The 14,312-nt window shown below is 38.5% G+C and overlaps 1 protein-coding gene across 3 annotated transcripts in view; it reads left to right on the forward strand.

The window, feature by feature from the left end:
* PHLPP2 (PH domain and leucine rich repeat protein phosphatase 2) overlaps window positions 1-14,312 on the forward strand; it is a 72,465-nt gene that overhangs the window by 29,323 nt on the left and 28,830 nt on the right. For all 3 annotated transcript variants that reach the window (XM_028501685.2, XM_036012154.1, XM_036012155.1), the window contains exons 4-6: window positions 3,934-4,124; window positions 12,053-12,178; window positions 13,527-13,681. In XM_028501685.2, coding sequence (XP_028357486.1) covers window positions 3,934-4,124; window positions 12,053-12,178; window positions 13,527-13,681 — 472 coding nt within the window. The remainder of the gene's footprint in view (window positions 1-3,933; window positions 4,125-12,052; window positions 12,179-13,526; window positions 13,682-14,312) is intronic.

Consider the following 14,312-nt stretch of genomic DNA (forward strand, 5'->3'; position numbering starts at 1 on the left):
AGGTGAGATCATATGGTATTTGTCCCTTACCACCTGGCTTATTATACTTGCTATTCATTTCCTTTAAAGAACATTTTAAAGTATAGATACATAAGAATAATAAAATTATCCCTAATTTTTCACTTAGAATTTTGGCTTTTGAACCTGGAAAACCAGTTTTTAATTAGAACTATTAGATAGACATTTCAAATTAGTATTAGAACCTCATCTTTTTTTTTTTAAATCACTTTCAGAGGATCAGAGACTTGAGGCATTCTGGATGTTTACAAACCTTCCAAAAATTAATAATAAAACAGCATGTTTATATGAGGGATCACTTTGTAAATTATATAAATGTCTAACCATTATGCTGTACACCCGAAGCTAATATAAAGTAATGTTGAAAGTGAACTATAATTGAAAAATAAAGTATTAAAGACCTTCTTTCTAAAATATTTAAGTTTAATTTAATGAATTCAAATATATTGAATTCAATTAAAAATTACAGAATTGAATGTTCCCTTCTGAGAGTGGTGGTATAGATAGACTTAGGAGTTTTCACAGTAATAAAATATACAAAGAAATAGAGCCAAGAAAAAAAGAGACTCAAAGAATTATACATCAATTGATTGAACATCTGTTTCATGTAAACTTTAAAAGAGACTGTTAGCAATTTGAGAGCATGATAATCTAGATTTATTTTAGAACACAAGATTTATTTCTGTGTTCTAAAAGATTTGGCCCTGGCTGGTACGGTTTAGTGGATTGAGCACTGGCCTGCGAACCAAAGGGCTGCTGGTTTGATTCCCAGTCAGGGTACCAGTCAGAGTACCTGACTGGGACCAGGTTTGCGGTGGGGAGGTGCAGGAGAGGCAGCCACACGCTGAGGTTCCCCTCCCTCTCTTTCTCCTTCCCTTCTCCTCTGTCTAAAAATAAATAAATAAAAATTTTTAGAAAGTTTTGTAATTTTAGTTCCTACATTTAGGTCTGTGATCCATTTTGAATTAACTTTTGTATATGCTGTGAAGTTAGGGATCCAGCTTCATTCTTTTGCACGTGGATATTCCGTTATCCCAGCACCATTTGTTGGCAAGACTCTTCTTTCCCTATTGAGTTCTCTTGGCACCTTTGTCAGAGTCAGTTGTTCACAAATGTAGGGTTTATTTGTGAACTCCCAACTCTATTCCTTTGCTTCACATCTATCCTTATGTCAGTACTGTACTTTATATGCCAGGTGTTCACTTTGTGTTAAGTTTTGAAATTGGGGGATGTGAGTCCTCTAATATTGTTCCTCCTTTTCAAGATTGTTTTGGCTGTTCTGAGTCCACTTCATTTTTATAGGACTTTTAGAATCAGTTTGTCAGTTTCTAAGAGGGCAGCTAGAATTTTGATAGGGATTACACTGAATCTATAAATCAGTTCGGGAAGTTTTGCCATCTTACCAATATTGCCTTCCAACCTGTGAACACTGGATGTCTTTCAATTTATTTAGGTTTTCTTTAATTTCTGTCAACTGTATTTTGTAGTATTCACTGAAAAATTTAGCATTGTTTTCATTTTGTTTTTTTAAATGCTATTGTAAATGCAGTAGATTTCTTTTTATTAGATTCCTATATATAAGATAATATAATAATATTTTATTTACTTATTTTTAGAGAGAGGGGAAAGGAGGGAGAAAGAGAGGGAGAGAAACATTGGTGTGTGGGAGAAACATCGATCGGTTGCCCCTCACATGCCCCCAACCAGGGACCTGGCCTGCGACCCAGGCACGTGCCCTGACCAGGAATCAAGTCAGCAACCTTTTGGTCCACAGGCCGGCGCTCAGTCCACTGAGCCACACCAGCCAGGGCTGCAATAGCTTTCTTAATTTCACTTTTGAATTGTTTATTCCTAGTGCATAGAAATACCATTTTAAAAAATTCTTATTTGAAAATATGCTTAATTGATTTAAAAGAGAGAGAGGAAGGGGTGGGTAGAGAGAGAAAAACAGAAATATTGATAGAGAGAGAAAAATTGCTCCCATATGCATCCTGACTAGGGATTAAACCTGCAACTTAGTTTTGTGCCCTGACTGGGAAGTGAACCTACAACATTTGGTGCATGGGATAACGCTTCAACCAACTGAGCCATCTGGCCAGGGCAGAAATACCATTGATTTTAACCAAAACCTTGTATCTTGCAGCCTTGCTGAACTCATTTATTCATTATAGTAGTCATTTTGTGGCGTAAGATTTTCTATATATAAGATCATATCATTTGTGAATAGAGATAGATTTTATTTTTTTCCAGTCTGATACTGGTTTTGAATTTGTAAATTTGAAGTGAATGGGGATGTTTATTTGACACATCTAGCTGGCAAATGGATATATGAGATTTGAACTAAGAAAAGACTAGGGCAGGAGGTAGACATTCAAGGGCCATTATCAGCATGTGTTTTGCACTTTGGGTGGTGGAAGCCAGATGGAAGGACACTGAGCAAATAGGAGGCAAGGTGATAGAGAGAGCTACTGTAGAAGCACAAATGATAAGAGACTCAAAAGCGTTTACTAAAAGAGTTTCTCAAATTATGGTTTGTGGGCCATCTGCATTCAAATGACCTGGGATAATTGTTAAAATTAAGTTTTCCTCTGTTCCCTCGCAGACCCTTTGGATTAGAGTCTCTGTTGGTGGATTTTGGCATTCTGCATTTTAAACTAAGTCAGATAATTTTTGGACTCATAGAAATTGGAGAGTCACTGAACTAAGGAAATTCTGTAGTTGAGCCTCAGTGGGAATAGGAGAAAACTTGAGTGCTTTTGTAGCTTCGACAGAAACAAGAAGGGCGGAGTTGGACGAGTGAGAAGAGAGGAGAACCAGCCTCCCAAGCAAGGTGGAATTTAGAATGTAGATGAAAGAATGGGCCTAGAGTGGAAGGATAATGGCTCTCCCATGTATCGAGTGTTAACATAACGAAGTTTAAAAACTTTGAAGTAATCTAGCCAAGTTCCTTATATTATATATGGAAACACATAGTTAAGGCAAAGTGATTCCCAAAGTTCAATTATGTAATGATTATGTAATAATTTCAAGTACAGCCCAGTTTTCTCCACTCCCAGTTTATGGCTGTTTGCACCCTCTCATGTTGTTGCTGCCCCTGTTCATTTCTGTGTAGAGTGCTTATCTGGTTTTAGAAATGCTTCAACCAGGAGCATCTGTTGTGTCATAATGTGCCATTTGTTCACTCTGTCTCAGTCATACCAAGGAGATGCTCTTACATGCATGTTTGACTCCTGCCACCATGGTTGGGACAGTGATTGAAATATCAGCCATAAGCTTTTCCTCAAGGCCAGAAAAATGGGGTTATGTATAGAACTAGCGTACTCCCATAGTTACGTATTTCTTCCTTCTAGAATAGACTAATCAAACAATAGTGGCTGTCATTTATTCCATACTACCTTTACACCTAAACCTATGCTTAGTACTTTATATTATTATCTTAATTTTTATAAGAACGCCCTAAAGGTAAGTACTACTATTAATATCCAGACTGTATAAACGAGGAAAGTCAAGCTCAGTGAGATTAAGTAGTTCAAGGAAACAAAGCAAGTGGCAGAACCAGAATTCAAATTCAGGACTGGATGTCTGGCTCCCAAATCCATGATCTTAACCACTCTGCCATGCTGCCTTTCTCCATGTACATGGAGATATGGCTGTTGTTGGTAGAAGAACTAATTAATAGTGGCATCCAGAATAAAACCTGGCTCTCTAAACCAAAATTTACCATACTCCCATTATGTAGCCTAAGTGATGGATAATGTTTTAAGTCCAAGATCGTATTTTTTAATATTTCTATTTCTTGGTTGCTTACATCTATAAACAAGGTTGCTGAATGTTGACATATAATACTTTCTTTTTCCCGTTCAGTGTTCTTATCCTACTTAAATCGTGGCTTCTGAAGTACTGTTTTCTTTTCAGAAAAACCATGCCAGATGGATCATCTGGATCGAATCCTCCTCTCTGGCATCTACAATGTACGCAAAGGGAAGACCCAGCTGCATAAGTGGGCTGAACGCCTAGTTGTTCTCTGTGGCACCTGCCTCATCGTTTCCTCCGTGAAGGATTGTCAGACTGGGAAGATGCACATTTTGCCTCTGGTTGGGGGGAAGGTAAGACTCACAAAGAATTATTCTTCATTTGATCATCTTAATTTAAAAGAAATCACATATGCTTTTTATAGCTTTCCACATCTTTTATAAGACACATGAACAATTATTAATGATTACATCACAAAATTTGTCTTTTAGAGTTCTTAGGTTTAAATGAGAGAAATTGACCCCGGCTAATTTAAGCATAAAACAGGTTTGTTTGCATCACAGACTTTAAGGGAGGTCTGTGTCCATGCTGCACGTTCTGCAGAATCCCTTTGGTCTCCACTTTTGAAGACCTGTCTCCACTGGTAGGCGGTGGCAGCACCAAGAGCAAACAGAGGGCGCTCACACTAGAAGCCACGTTCAGAAACTCGAAGTAGCTGCCATTATCCGTCACCAGTACAGATTCTTTCCAGTGTCCCCTTTTCCCCCATTAAACTAAGATTCAGACCTGGGGTGGTCATAAGCCCCCATCCAGCAGCCATGGAGACAAGTCATTTCTTGCATCTGTACTAGAGAATTCACTGTCATAGGAAATCTGAATTTAAGAGAAACTCCAGACAAAATGACTGTGAATTCATGCTTTGAAACATCCCATCTGATCCAGATACATAGCAATGTAGATAATATACTTGTAATAAAAAGATAAATTTATAAATGTAGCTAGGCTTAGGAATATAGAACAGAAGAATAAGTGGTGAGTAGGTCTGAATCTGAGGGCCTGCTGGGCTCTAGGTCTGAAAAGTTGCGGCCACCCAGGAATTCAGCTCCTGTAAGATTTGGACCTAAAAGTACTCTTGTCACAATGAGGGACTTGGTGCCATTTTATTGCTTAAAGCCAGGAAGTAACTGGTCCTCTTTGCTCCTGAAATACAGCGGGAAAATAAAAAGCACCAATAACTGAAAAAAACAAAACCAAAAACTGCTTTAACTACTCACTGGAACCAAGGTTTATTTCTAACTATGATCTCAAAGAAGAGGCCCCTGTTATGATCGGGGCCCTGTAATTGGGAAATGAACAAACCCCAACTGGCTTAGGGAGTGAATGTATGTAATTCCAGTCGACAATGGGGCAGGAACCCACCACTACCAATGGGAGACCTGGTTCTGGGGCTAAAGAACTGAATGAAGAGAGTAAGTAGAATTTCTCCAAAGGGAGAAAGTGAGTGAGAGCAACGTTGGGAGATGGTGGAAAGGAAGGATGAGACAGCAAGAAAGAGAATGAAAAAAGAAATGAACCTTCCATTCAAGTAATTCTTGTCCAGTCCCTCTCTTCCCTCACTAATACAAGAGAATTTCTTTTTTGGGTGGCAATATGACCAAGATCAAAAACTACATCTATCCAACCTTACTTGCAGCTAGTGGTGGCTAGTAGATACAAACAAAAGTTTCCAGGTAGGACTTTTGGGAAAGCCCTTTAAAATGGGCAGGCAGGGATGGCTTTGCCAACACAATCCCTCAGCGTTGGAGGTGGACCAGTCTTATGGTGATTGCGAAAAGCAAGCATGTGCTGAGTGTGGTCATTTGGAAAGTAGGAGGCTCTTGGGTCTTTGGTGCCATTATGGAGCTGCTGTACCAGTTATGGACTATTTTTTTAAGCCACTGTTTTATGGCTTAATACAATTAATTGATGTACTAAAGAATTTCACAGAAAAAAGAGCCACCCTGGGCAGGTGGCTCAGTTGATTGGAGCATCATCCTGTATGCCAAAATGTTGCGGGTTTGATTCCTGGTCAGGGCACAACCTAGGTTGTGGGTTCCATCCCTGGTCAGGGTGTGTATGGAAGGTAACTGATCAGTGTTCTCTCTCATAGTGATCTCTCTCTCTCTTTACTCCTCTTTCCTCTCTCTCTAAAAGTCAATAAAAAACATATCCTCTGGTGAGGATTAAAATATATGCAGGGTCTGGCACAAATAACGCCTCTTTTTTATTACAGAATCTTTTATTACAAAATCATGGGCATGTAATTCTGTAACATAACAATATCACATTCAAGCATACCATATGACATTTTAGGTGAAATGTTCAAATTAAAACTATAAATTATTACACCCATATTATTACTGTACCAGCCATACTCAAGCACACCTTACTTCTGCTGGACCCTGTGTTTGGGTCCTTAAAGGAGGTGCTGGTACACATTAATAGGAGTTCCAGAGAAAAGGGTAGAGGGGAATGGAAAAGTAGTATCTGAAGAAATAATGGATGAAATTTTTCTAGAAGTAACGACAAACTGGATGGAGCATTCAGATTGAAAGTACACTGGGTACTAAGGAGGATAAATAAAAATAAATCTACACTTAGACACATTGCAGAACTCAAAGGACAAAGCAAACAATAAAAGCTAGAGAGTAAAAGATTACCTACAAAAAAACTGACAGGCTGACAACAGTCTTCATCAGCAGTATGTACTGGAAGACTACAAAATTGTTGAAAGGAAATAAATGTCAACCTATGTTTTATAGCCAAATGTCCGCCTTTGTTTTACAGCAAAGGTGTAAGATATACAAAACAACAACTACAGACATTGATAATGGTGGTAAGGTTAATAGATTGTAAAAAGTTTTAAAAACTTTTATATTTTAATTATGAATGTCAACTCTTAGAGCTTAAACTACCCTAAACAATATTCAGGGTATGGTGGTGTGTTCTGTAATTAAAAGTGCAATGCAGTCTTGGGATAAGAAGATAGAACCACGAAGTAACTTTAATTTTCATTAGAATAATTGTCAAGTATAAATTTAAAAAATTTAAGGATAACCACTAAAAAGTAGAGGGGGAAGAGAATATAAAATATCTGTAGTGCTAAAAGAAGGAATGAAAAGAGTTGGAAAAAAGCAAAATAATTAGCATGGTAAATATCATAAATTATAGTAATAGAAGTAAATCCAAATATATTAGTAATCACAATAATTGTGAGTGTCAGATTATTTAAATTTTACTACTTGCTGTTAAAAGAGACAGCTAAAACTTAGAAGGTTGAAAATAAAATGATGTAAAAATTACAGTAGTCAAACAGCAACCAAAATGAAATTGGTATGGCTATATTAACATCATACAAAACATTTACATGAAAGTTTATGTGCAACAAAGGACTCATATCCAGACTATGTAAAAAACTTCCACAACACAGTGATAGACAAACAACCTAGTGAAAAACAGCTGAAGATTTGAACAGACCCTTTACCAACAAAGATACACAGATGACAAATGCATGAGAAGATTCTCAACATTATCAGTCATTAGGGAAATGCAAATTAAAATCACAGATACTACATACCACTAGAATGACTAAAATCAAAAGACTGATGAATACCAAGTTTAGCAAAGATGGGGAGCACCTGGAACACTCATGTAGCATTGGTTGGAATGCATTCACTTTGGAAACCTTTTTTTCTTTTGTTGTTTGTTACAAAGCTAAACATATGCTTATCAGATGATCCACTGGTTCTGCTAGGTATTGGAAAATGAATATATATCTTTATAAAGAGTTTGGTTAATTGCCCAAAACTAGAAGCAACCCCAGATGTTCACGGACTGATGATAAACAGATTGACATATCCACACAGTGGAATACTACTGTGCAATGAAAAGGAATGAACTGTTGATTCATGTAAGAACAAGGACGAAGCTCAAAGGATTAATCTAAGTGGAAGAGGCCAGGTATGAAAGTCCTTTTATTGTGTGGTTCCATTTATATGAAATTCTAAAAAAGACAGGAAGACTGTACTGATAGGAAACAGATCACTGGTTATCAGTTAAGGAGGGAAGGGGATGGACTGCAAAATGGCACAAGGAAAATTTGGGGGGTGACGGGGTTATACAACTATGTTCAATTTATACAAACTTACATAGAATCAGTGGCTTTTTTACAAACTCCACAAATTTTATGTAAATTATACTTCAGTAAAACTTACCTTCCAAAAAGGACTAATGTAAAAGCATTAGTCAAGATAAAGAGGCTCACTACAAATTAATGAAAGCAACATTTCACCATGAATATGTAATAATTCTGAAGTTGTACATATTTTACATTATAGTCTCAGCATATATAGTTCAATAATTAATGTAATTACCCAGAGAGGGTGACAGATTAACTTCTAGTGGGAGATTTACAAACCGTTCTCAGTATGACATTATATGACTATGATTTTCTGTGTCAGCATCCCATAATAAATATTTTAAAGGGAAGATTATTCTGAAACAATCAATATTCTTTGTTTTATAATAATTAGATGCTTTATTTTGATATAGACTCATTCAGTTGCAGTGTTCTATTACTAAGAAAAATGTGAGCATCACAGTTGAAAGTTGTGAATATTATTTAGTTTTATTGGATTTTTAAAATTGATTTGAGAAAGAGAGAGGAAGGGGGGAAGAGAGAGAAAGAGACATCAGTTTGTCGTTCCACTTACGCATGCGTTCATCAGTTGATTCTCGTATGTGCCCTGACCGGGATTGAACTCACAACCTTGGCGTGTTGGGATGGTGTTTTTCCTACCAGGCCTTGGATCTCTAAGATGATTATTTTTTGCTTAAAAGTAGTTTATGTTTCTGCCACTTGACTCACTTTTTACTCAGCACCAGAGACCTAATGATTTATGAGTATAACTTGGAAATTTCCAGCTGACTCACCAAGAGTCAGTAGCTGTGATATACCAAATCAAGACGTCAGACAAAGATGTAAGTGGTTCCTTAACCATAAAGACTTCCTCCTCATCAAAGCCATACAGGTTGGATTGTTGAATTCGGAAGAGAATTTCTTTGAAGAGAGCTGTTGTGTTTTCTTCAAAGATACCATCCCACATGGGAATTGGGAGGTTTCTTCCTTTTTCCTCAGGCCTGGTGAAAGAGGTTTCAGCAGGACTCTAAAGAGAGCTTGCTACAGGTCCCCTGCAATAAGGGAGACACAATAGACTGGTGCCCTGCCTTCTGGCCGGCAAGCCTTGAGGACAAGAAATAGACTCCCTAGCTGCTTTGGTGGCAGAACAAAGAGCCTAGCTCATGCTTTGAGATCATTGCGTATTTCTTGGGTTTGTTGGTTTGTGGCTTAGATAGGTTGGGAGAGATCAGTCGCCAATGGCTGAGGGTGTGGATTCTCCACGAACATGTCCAGTAGGGCCACCCGAAGGGGCAAACAGGCTTCCTTGAGGACAAGCTATAAATGGACCACCAGATTCTTTGGGGTCTGAGGAGAGAGGGGTCAGTTGCCTGAATAGCATTCATTAGCCAGGCCAAGAGATCTGTAAGTGAGAAACCGTCATTGGTTGCATTGGGTTAGAGATAATCCAAAGAACCCTCAGAAGGAACCATTGAAATCTGCTTTTAAATTCCCTTTAAAATTTGTTGGGTTTGGAGAGTGTGAAGTCAGGTTATGACTGTTAGTCTAGTAGCAACCTTTGGGCTTAAATCTTCCCTGTCCTTCTTCCCACTCCACTTCAACCCTGGAGGAAGTCAGAAATGGCATCTAGCCCAGCACCTAGTAAGTGAGGGAGGAGGTGAGCCCAAAAGCAGGCCAGGGCACCCTTGCAGGCAGGCAGCTACCCCCAGTCTTCCTGAATGTTAGGGGAAAGGGTTGGAGCGGTCTAACCTTTGGAGTGGAAACTTTGCCTCTTGTCACGTGGGCCTGTTCTGGAGATTCCTGTTCTGAAACACAGCACAGATTCTTTCATCACGGGGTCTTGTGCTTGCTGCTGCTGCTTCTCCCTCAGGAGGTTTCCTTGCTTTGCTCCTTGACCTGCTTCGGGTCTTCGTTTACATGTGATCTCCTCACTGAGTCCTTCCCTGACTTGTGTATTCACCCTTCAGACCACCCCACCCTGTTCCCTTTTAAGCCCTTACCCTGCTTTGTTTTTTCTTTGTATTACTCATTATATGAAGGTCTGTCTGGAAAAAGTCCAGCCATTGTTAATATAACAAGAATGGTTTGTGTGACATCCATGTAACCTGGCAGCCAAGGAGAGTGGACTGGAATGTGCATGTGTGAATGATGACGACTTCACTGTACTAGGCAGTGGGAGCATTAGACACTGTTGAGTGAACATGTGTACTGTGTGGATGTCACATTCCAAATGACTGAGCAAGTAGAGGAACAAATCTACATCAAATTTTGCATTAAGCTTGAATATTCAGATAATTCAGAAGGATGCAGCTATGGGCAATTGGTGATTGGCAGCTTCATTACAGCGACGCAACAATGTCCCCACTCATGCATCATGTCTCGTGTAGAGTGTTTTGGCGAAACATCAAATCACCCAGGTGACTCAGCCCCTCTACAGCCCAGGTTTAGTGCCCTGTGACTTCTGGCTTTTCTAAAAACTAAAATCACCTTTGAGAGGGAAGAGATTCCAGGCCATCCATGAGATTCAGGAAAATGTGACAGGGCAGCTGATGGCGATTAGAGAACTCCGTGAGGTTCCAAGGTGCCTGCTTTGAAGGGGACTGAGGCATCATTGTCCTGTGTACAATGTTTCTTGTATCTTGTGTCTTTTTCCATAGTACATGGCTGGATACTTTCTGGAGAGACCTCATATTTTATGTCTTGCTCCATCATGTCGCAGTTTTGGTGTTAGAGTGTTTTTCCTTCTCAAACATACACTCCATTGAGAGCAGGAGCTTTGTTGTTCTTTCCCCTGTTGAGTCCCCAGTGCCCAGGACAGTAGAATGTACTCCTTCAACAAATATTTAATTATCAAATTGAGACCATTTTGTGACTTAAAGAATAATAAATAGCCCTGGCTGATGTGGCTCAGTGGATTGGGTGCCGGCCTGTGAACCAAAGGGTTGCCACTTCCATTCCCAGTCAGGGCACATGTCTGGGTTGGGGGCCAGGTCCCTAGTCGGGGGCGTGCAGTAGCCAGCCACACATTGGTGTTTCTCTCCCTCTCTTTCTCCCTCTCTTCCTCTCTCTAAAAATAAATAAATAACATCTTTTTTAAAAAAATGAATAAATTTACTCTTGATTATGACTTATGAGTAATCTTAAAACATACTTGTTGAATATTCTTTTGCTTTTTCTAAAGTTTTTTGATATATAATTAAGATACCATGCAATTCACCCATTTAAAGTATATAATTTAATAGTTTTTAATATATTTAGAGTTGTGCAGCCATTACCTCAATCAATTTTAGAATGTTTTCATGACCTTGAAAAGAAGCCTCACACTCCTTAGCCATCATTTCCCTGTTCTGTCCCCAGCCCTAGTCATCTATTAATCTACTTTGTGTCTCTACAGATTTGCTGACTCTGGACATTTAATATCAATGGAATCATATAGTATATGGTTTTTTGTGACTATTTGCTTTTACTTAGCATAATGTTTTCAATGTTAATACATGTTGTGTATATCAGTATTTTATTTCTGTTTATGGCTGAGTAATAATATTTCATTGCATAGATATATCAGCCACATTGTTATACTTTTACCTACTGATGGACATTTGGGTAGTTTCCACTTTTATGAATGATGCTGATACAATTTATGTATAAGTTTTGTATGGATGCCTGTTTTCAGTTCTCTTGGGTCTGTGCTTAGGAGTGGAATTGCTGGATTACATGCTTACTCTGTGTTTAAACTTTTGAGGAACTTCTGGCCTGGTTCCCAAAGTGGCTGCACCATTTTACATTCTCACCAGCGGTGTACAAGGGTTCCAGTTTCTCCACTTCCTTGCTATACTTGTTATCCAACACTTAGTATCTGTGTTTTTTATTTTAGCCATCCCAGTGGGTGTGACGTCATATCTCATGGTTGCGATTTTTATTCCTCTGATAACCAGTGGCACTGAACATCATTTCATGTGTTGGTTGGCCACTTCTCTCTCTTTTGGAGGATCTCTACTCAGATCCTTTGCTCATTTTTAAAAATTGAGTTATCGTTTTATTATTGTCTCTTGCTTTTTGACTTTTTTTTAATTGGTTCTTGTTTTCTTTCCTACCCTTCCTCAGGTAGAAGAGGTGAAGCGACGGCAGTACTCCCTGGCGTTCAGCTCGGCTGGAGCCCAGGCTCAGACCTATCATGTCAGCTTTGAGACTCTGGCTGAGTACCAGAGGTGGCAGCGGCAGGCATCCAAGGTGATAAGCTGTCAGCTGTCATGATGTGGAGATAAGAGTATAGGAGCCCAACAGAAATGTATTATGAAACTAAACTCACTCCCAGCAGAGCAAATCACAATTCTTAACACATTTAATTCTAGGTCTAAGTATATAATGAATGAAATCAAGGACTTCCACCAGGTTCTTAATTATATTTGTATAGAATAGACAAATTTGTGTAGAATGCTTTCAGAAGTGTTTTAAGGTTCATTTACCTTTATCCATGTGTGTGTGGAGGGCAGGTCCTTGAAAGAATGGGATTCAAATGACTTGCCCTCAGCCACAGTAGCTGGTGGCAGATGGAACCATTCCCTAACTGGTAGCCTGGTTTTCCTGGTCCAGATGTATTTAGCATGGCTTTGATGGTCCACTTAGGATTTGCACTTGTTGATGGGACATGACCTGTGACCCTGTCACAAACCATTATTCCTGTATGCTTAGGACAAGTAGCTTTTCGGTGTAATTTCTGCTTTTTTAGCCTGTCACGATGAAGTGCTTTAAAACTGTTGAGCAACTTTCAGATCTGTTTGTTCTCCTGGTTATCTTTGCAGAACTTGAACACATTTTTGTTTGTGGAGCTAAGCAGCTGCATAAAGGGTCGTTTAAGTGTTATGACTGTCGTCATAGCGTAAATGACTTTTCCAGTGATGCTTTGTTTTTTAAAACTCATTTTTCAGAACTTATGTTTTATTAGCATATTATTATAGAAGTAGTAAACCTTGTTTTGGTTTATTGAATTTTCTGTACTTATATTGTGTAACAATATAAACCTTGTTTTGGTTTTATTGAATTTTCTATACTTATGTAATAATATCTGCTCATAATAAAACTACTGTAGTTCCAATTTTTAGTAGCTATTCCATTCTTCTACCTTGAGAAATTAATATTTTTAGCATCTTTTGCATGCTAAGCAGTGTGCTGTGTTCTTGGTTATTTAATTTTATCCTCACAGCAGATGAAGAAATTATATGAGTAAGTAGCACACAGCCCATGTGACTACCAAAAGCCCTATCTTTCGATATCACACTGCCTCCCAAAGTTTTGTCGTTATCTTGAATCACCCTAACATTACTTCTTGCATGAATTGTTACTTTTCCATCTCTATGATTTATGTATTTTTCATCTTTTGCTTATAGACACTTTACAGCATACCTTTGGGTTTTCCTACCAGCTTACAGATTTTATAAATGAATAATGGGATCTCATTACTTTTTTTTCATTTCCATTTTCTTAGTCTGTGCTTTTTTGTGCAAATGCCATCCCATACTGTGTTGGGTGAGAGCATACAGTTCAAGCTTAGATGGCTCTTTCCTTTAACCTTACTCAGGTGGTGTCCCAGCGAATCAGCACTGTTGATCTGTCGTGTTACAGCCTTGAGGAGGTTCCTGAGCATCTCTTCTACAGTCAAGATATCACCTACCTCAACTTGCGGCACAACTTCATGCAGCTAGAGAGACCAGGGGGCCTTGACACTCTTTACAAGTACGTGGAGAATAGGTGCCCGGGCTAACTTGTGAATAATGAACCATAATCGGTATCTTAGTGGTTTGTGCATGCTTATCTTCACGTATATTTGAAAATTTCCCTCCATTTTGAAAAGGAAGGAAAATTTTTTATTTATATAATTTTCCTGTTTTCCATCCTCCCTCTATCAAACAGAAAATAGATACAAAATTTCTGTTATGGAGGCAGCAACGAGCTGCCGTTGATCTGGATTATCTTTTTATAGAAGTTACTGACAGTAGCCAAGGTAAATTGAGAGATTCAATTTATGGAAGTTTTTGAATCAGAAGTATCAAATATAATTGACTTAAAGGGAATAGGCCTAATTTTAAGAAATTCACTCCTAGGTTCGAGATTTTATCTTTCCTTTGTATGTGCTCCTGCGAACTCTCTAGCCTTTTATTAGCTATGAAACTTCTCTTCTAATAAAGGAACCATTTCACTCCTAAGGGACCATAGTATGACCCATATGTTTGCAATCTCCTTTGTTAGAATACCAGTATGTTTCCTGTTACTGATCTCCACTCATGTCACCTCCCTCCTCCCTTTAAAAATGGGTGGCAGTGAATAAATGCATGGTGTAGGTAATTGTCTGGGATTCTTGTGGGGA

This window comes from Phyllostomus discolor, chromosome 12 (genome assembly GCF_004126475.2).
Source record: "Phyllostomus discolor isolate MPI-MPIP mPhyDis1 chromosome 12, mPhyDis1.pri.v3, whole genome shotgun sequence".
NCBI lineage: Eukaryota > Metazoa > Chordata > Mammalia > Chiroptera > Phyllostomidae > Phyllostomus > Phyllostomus discolor.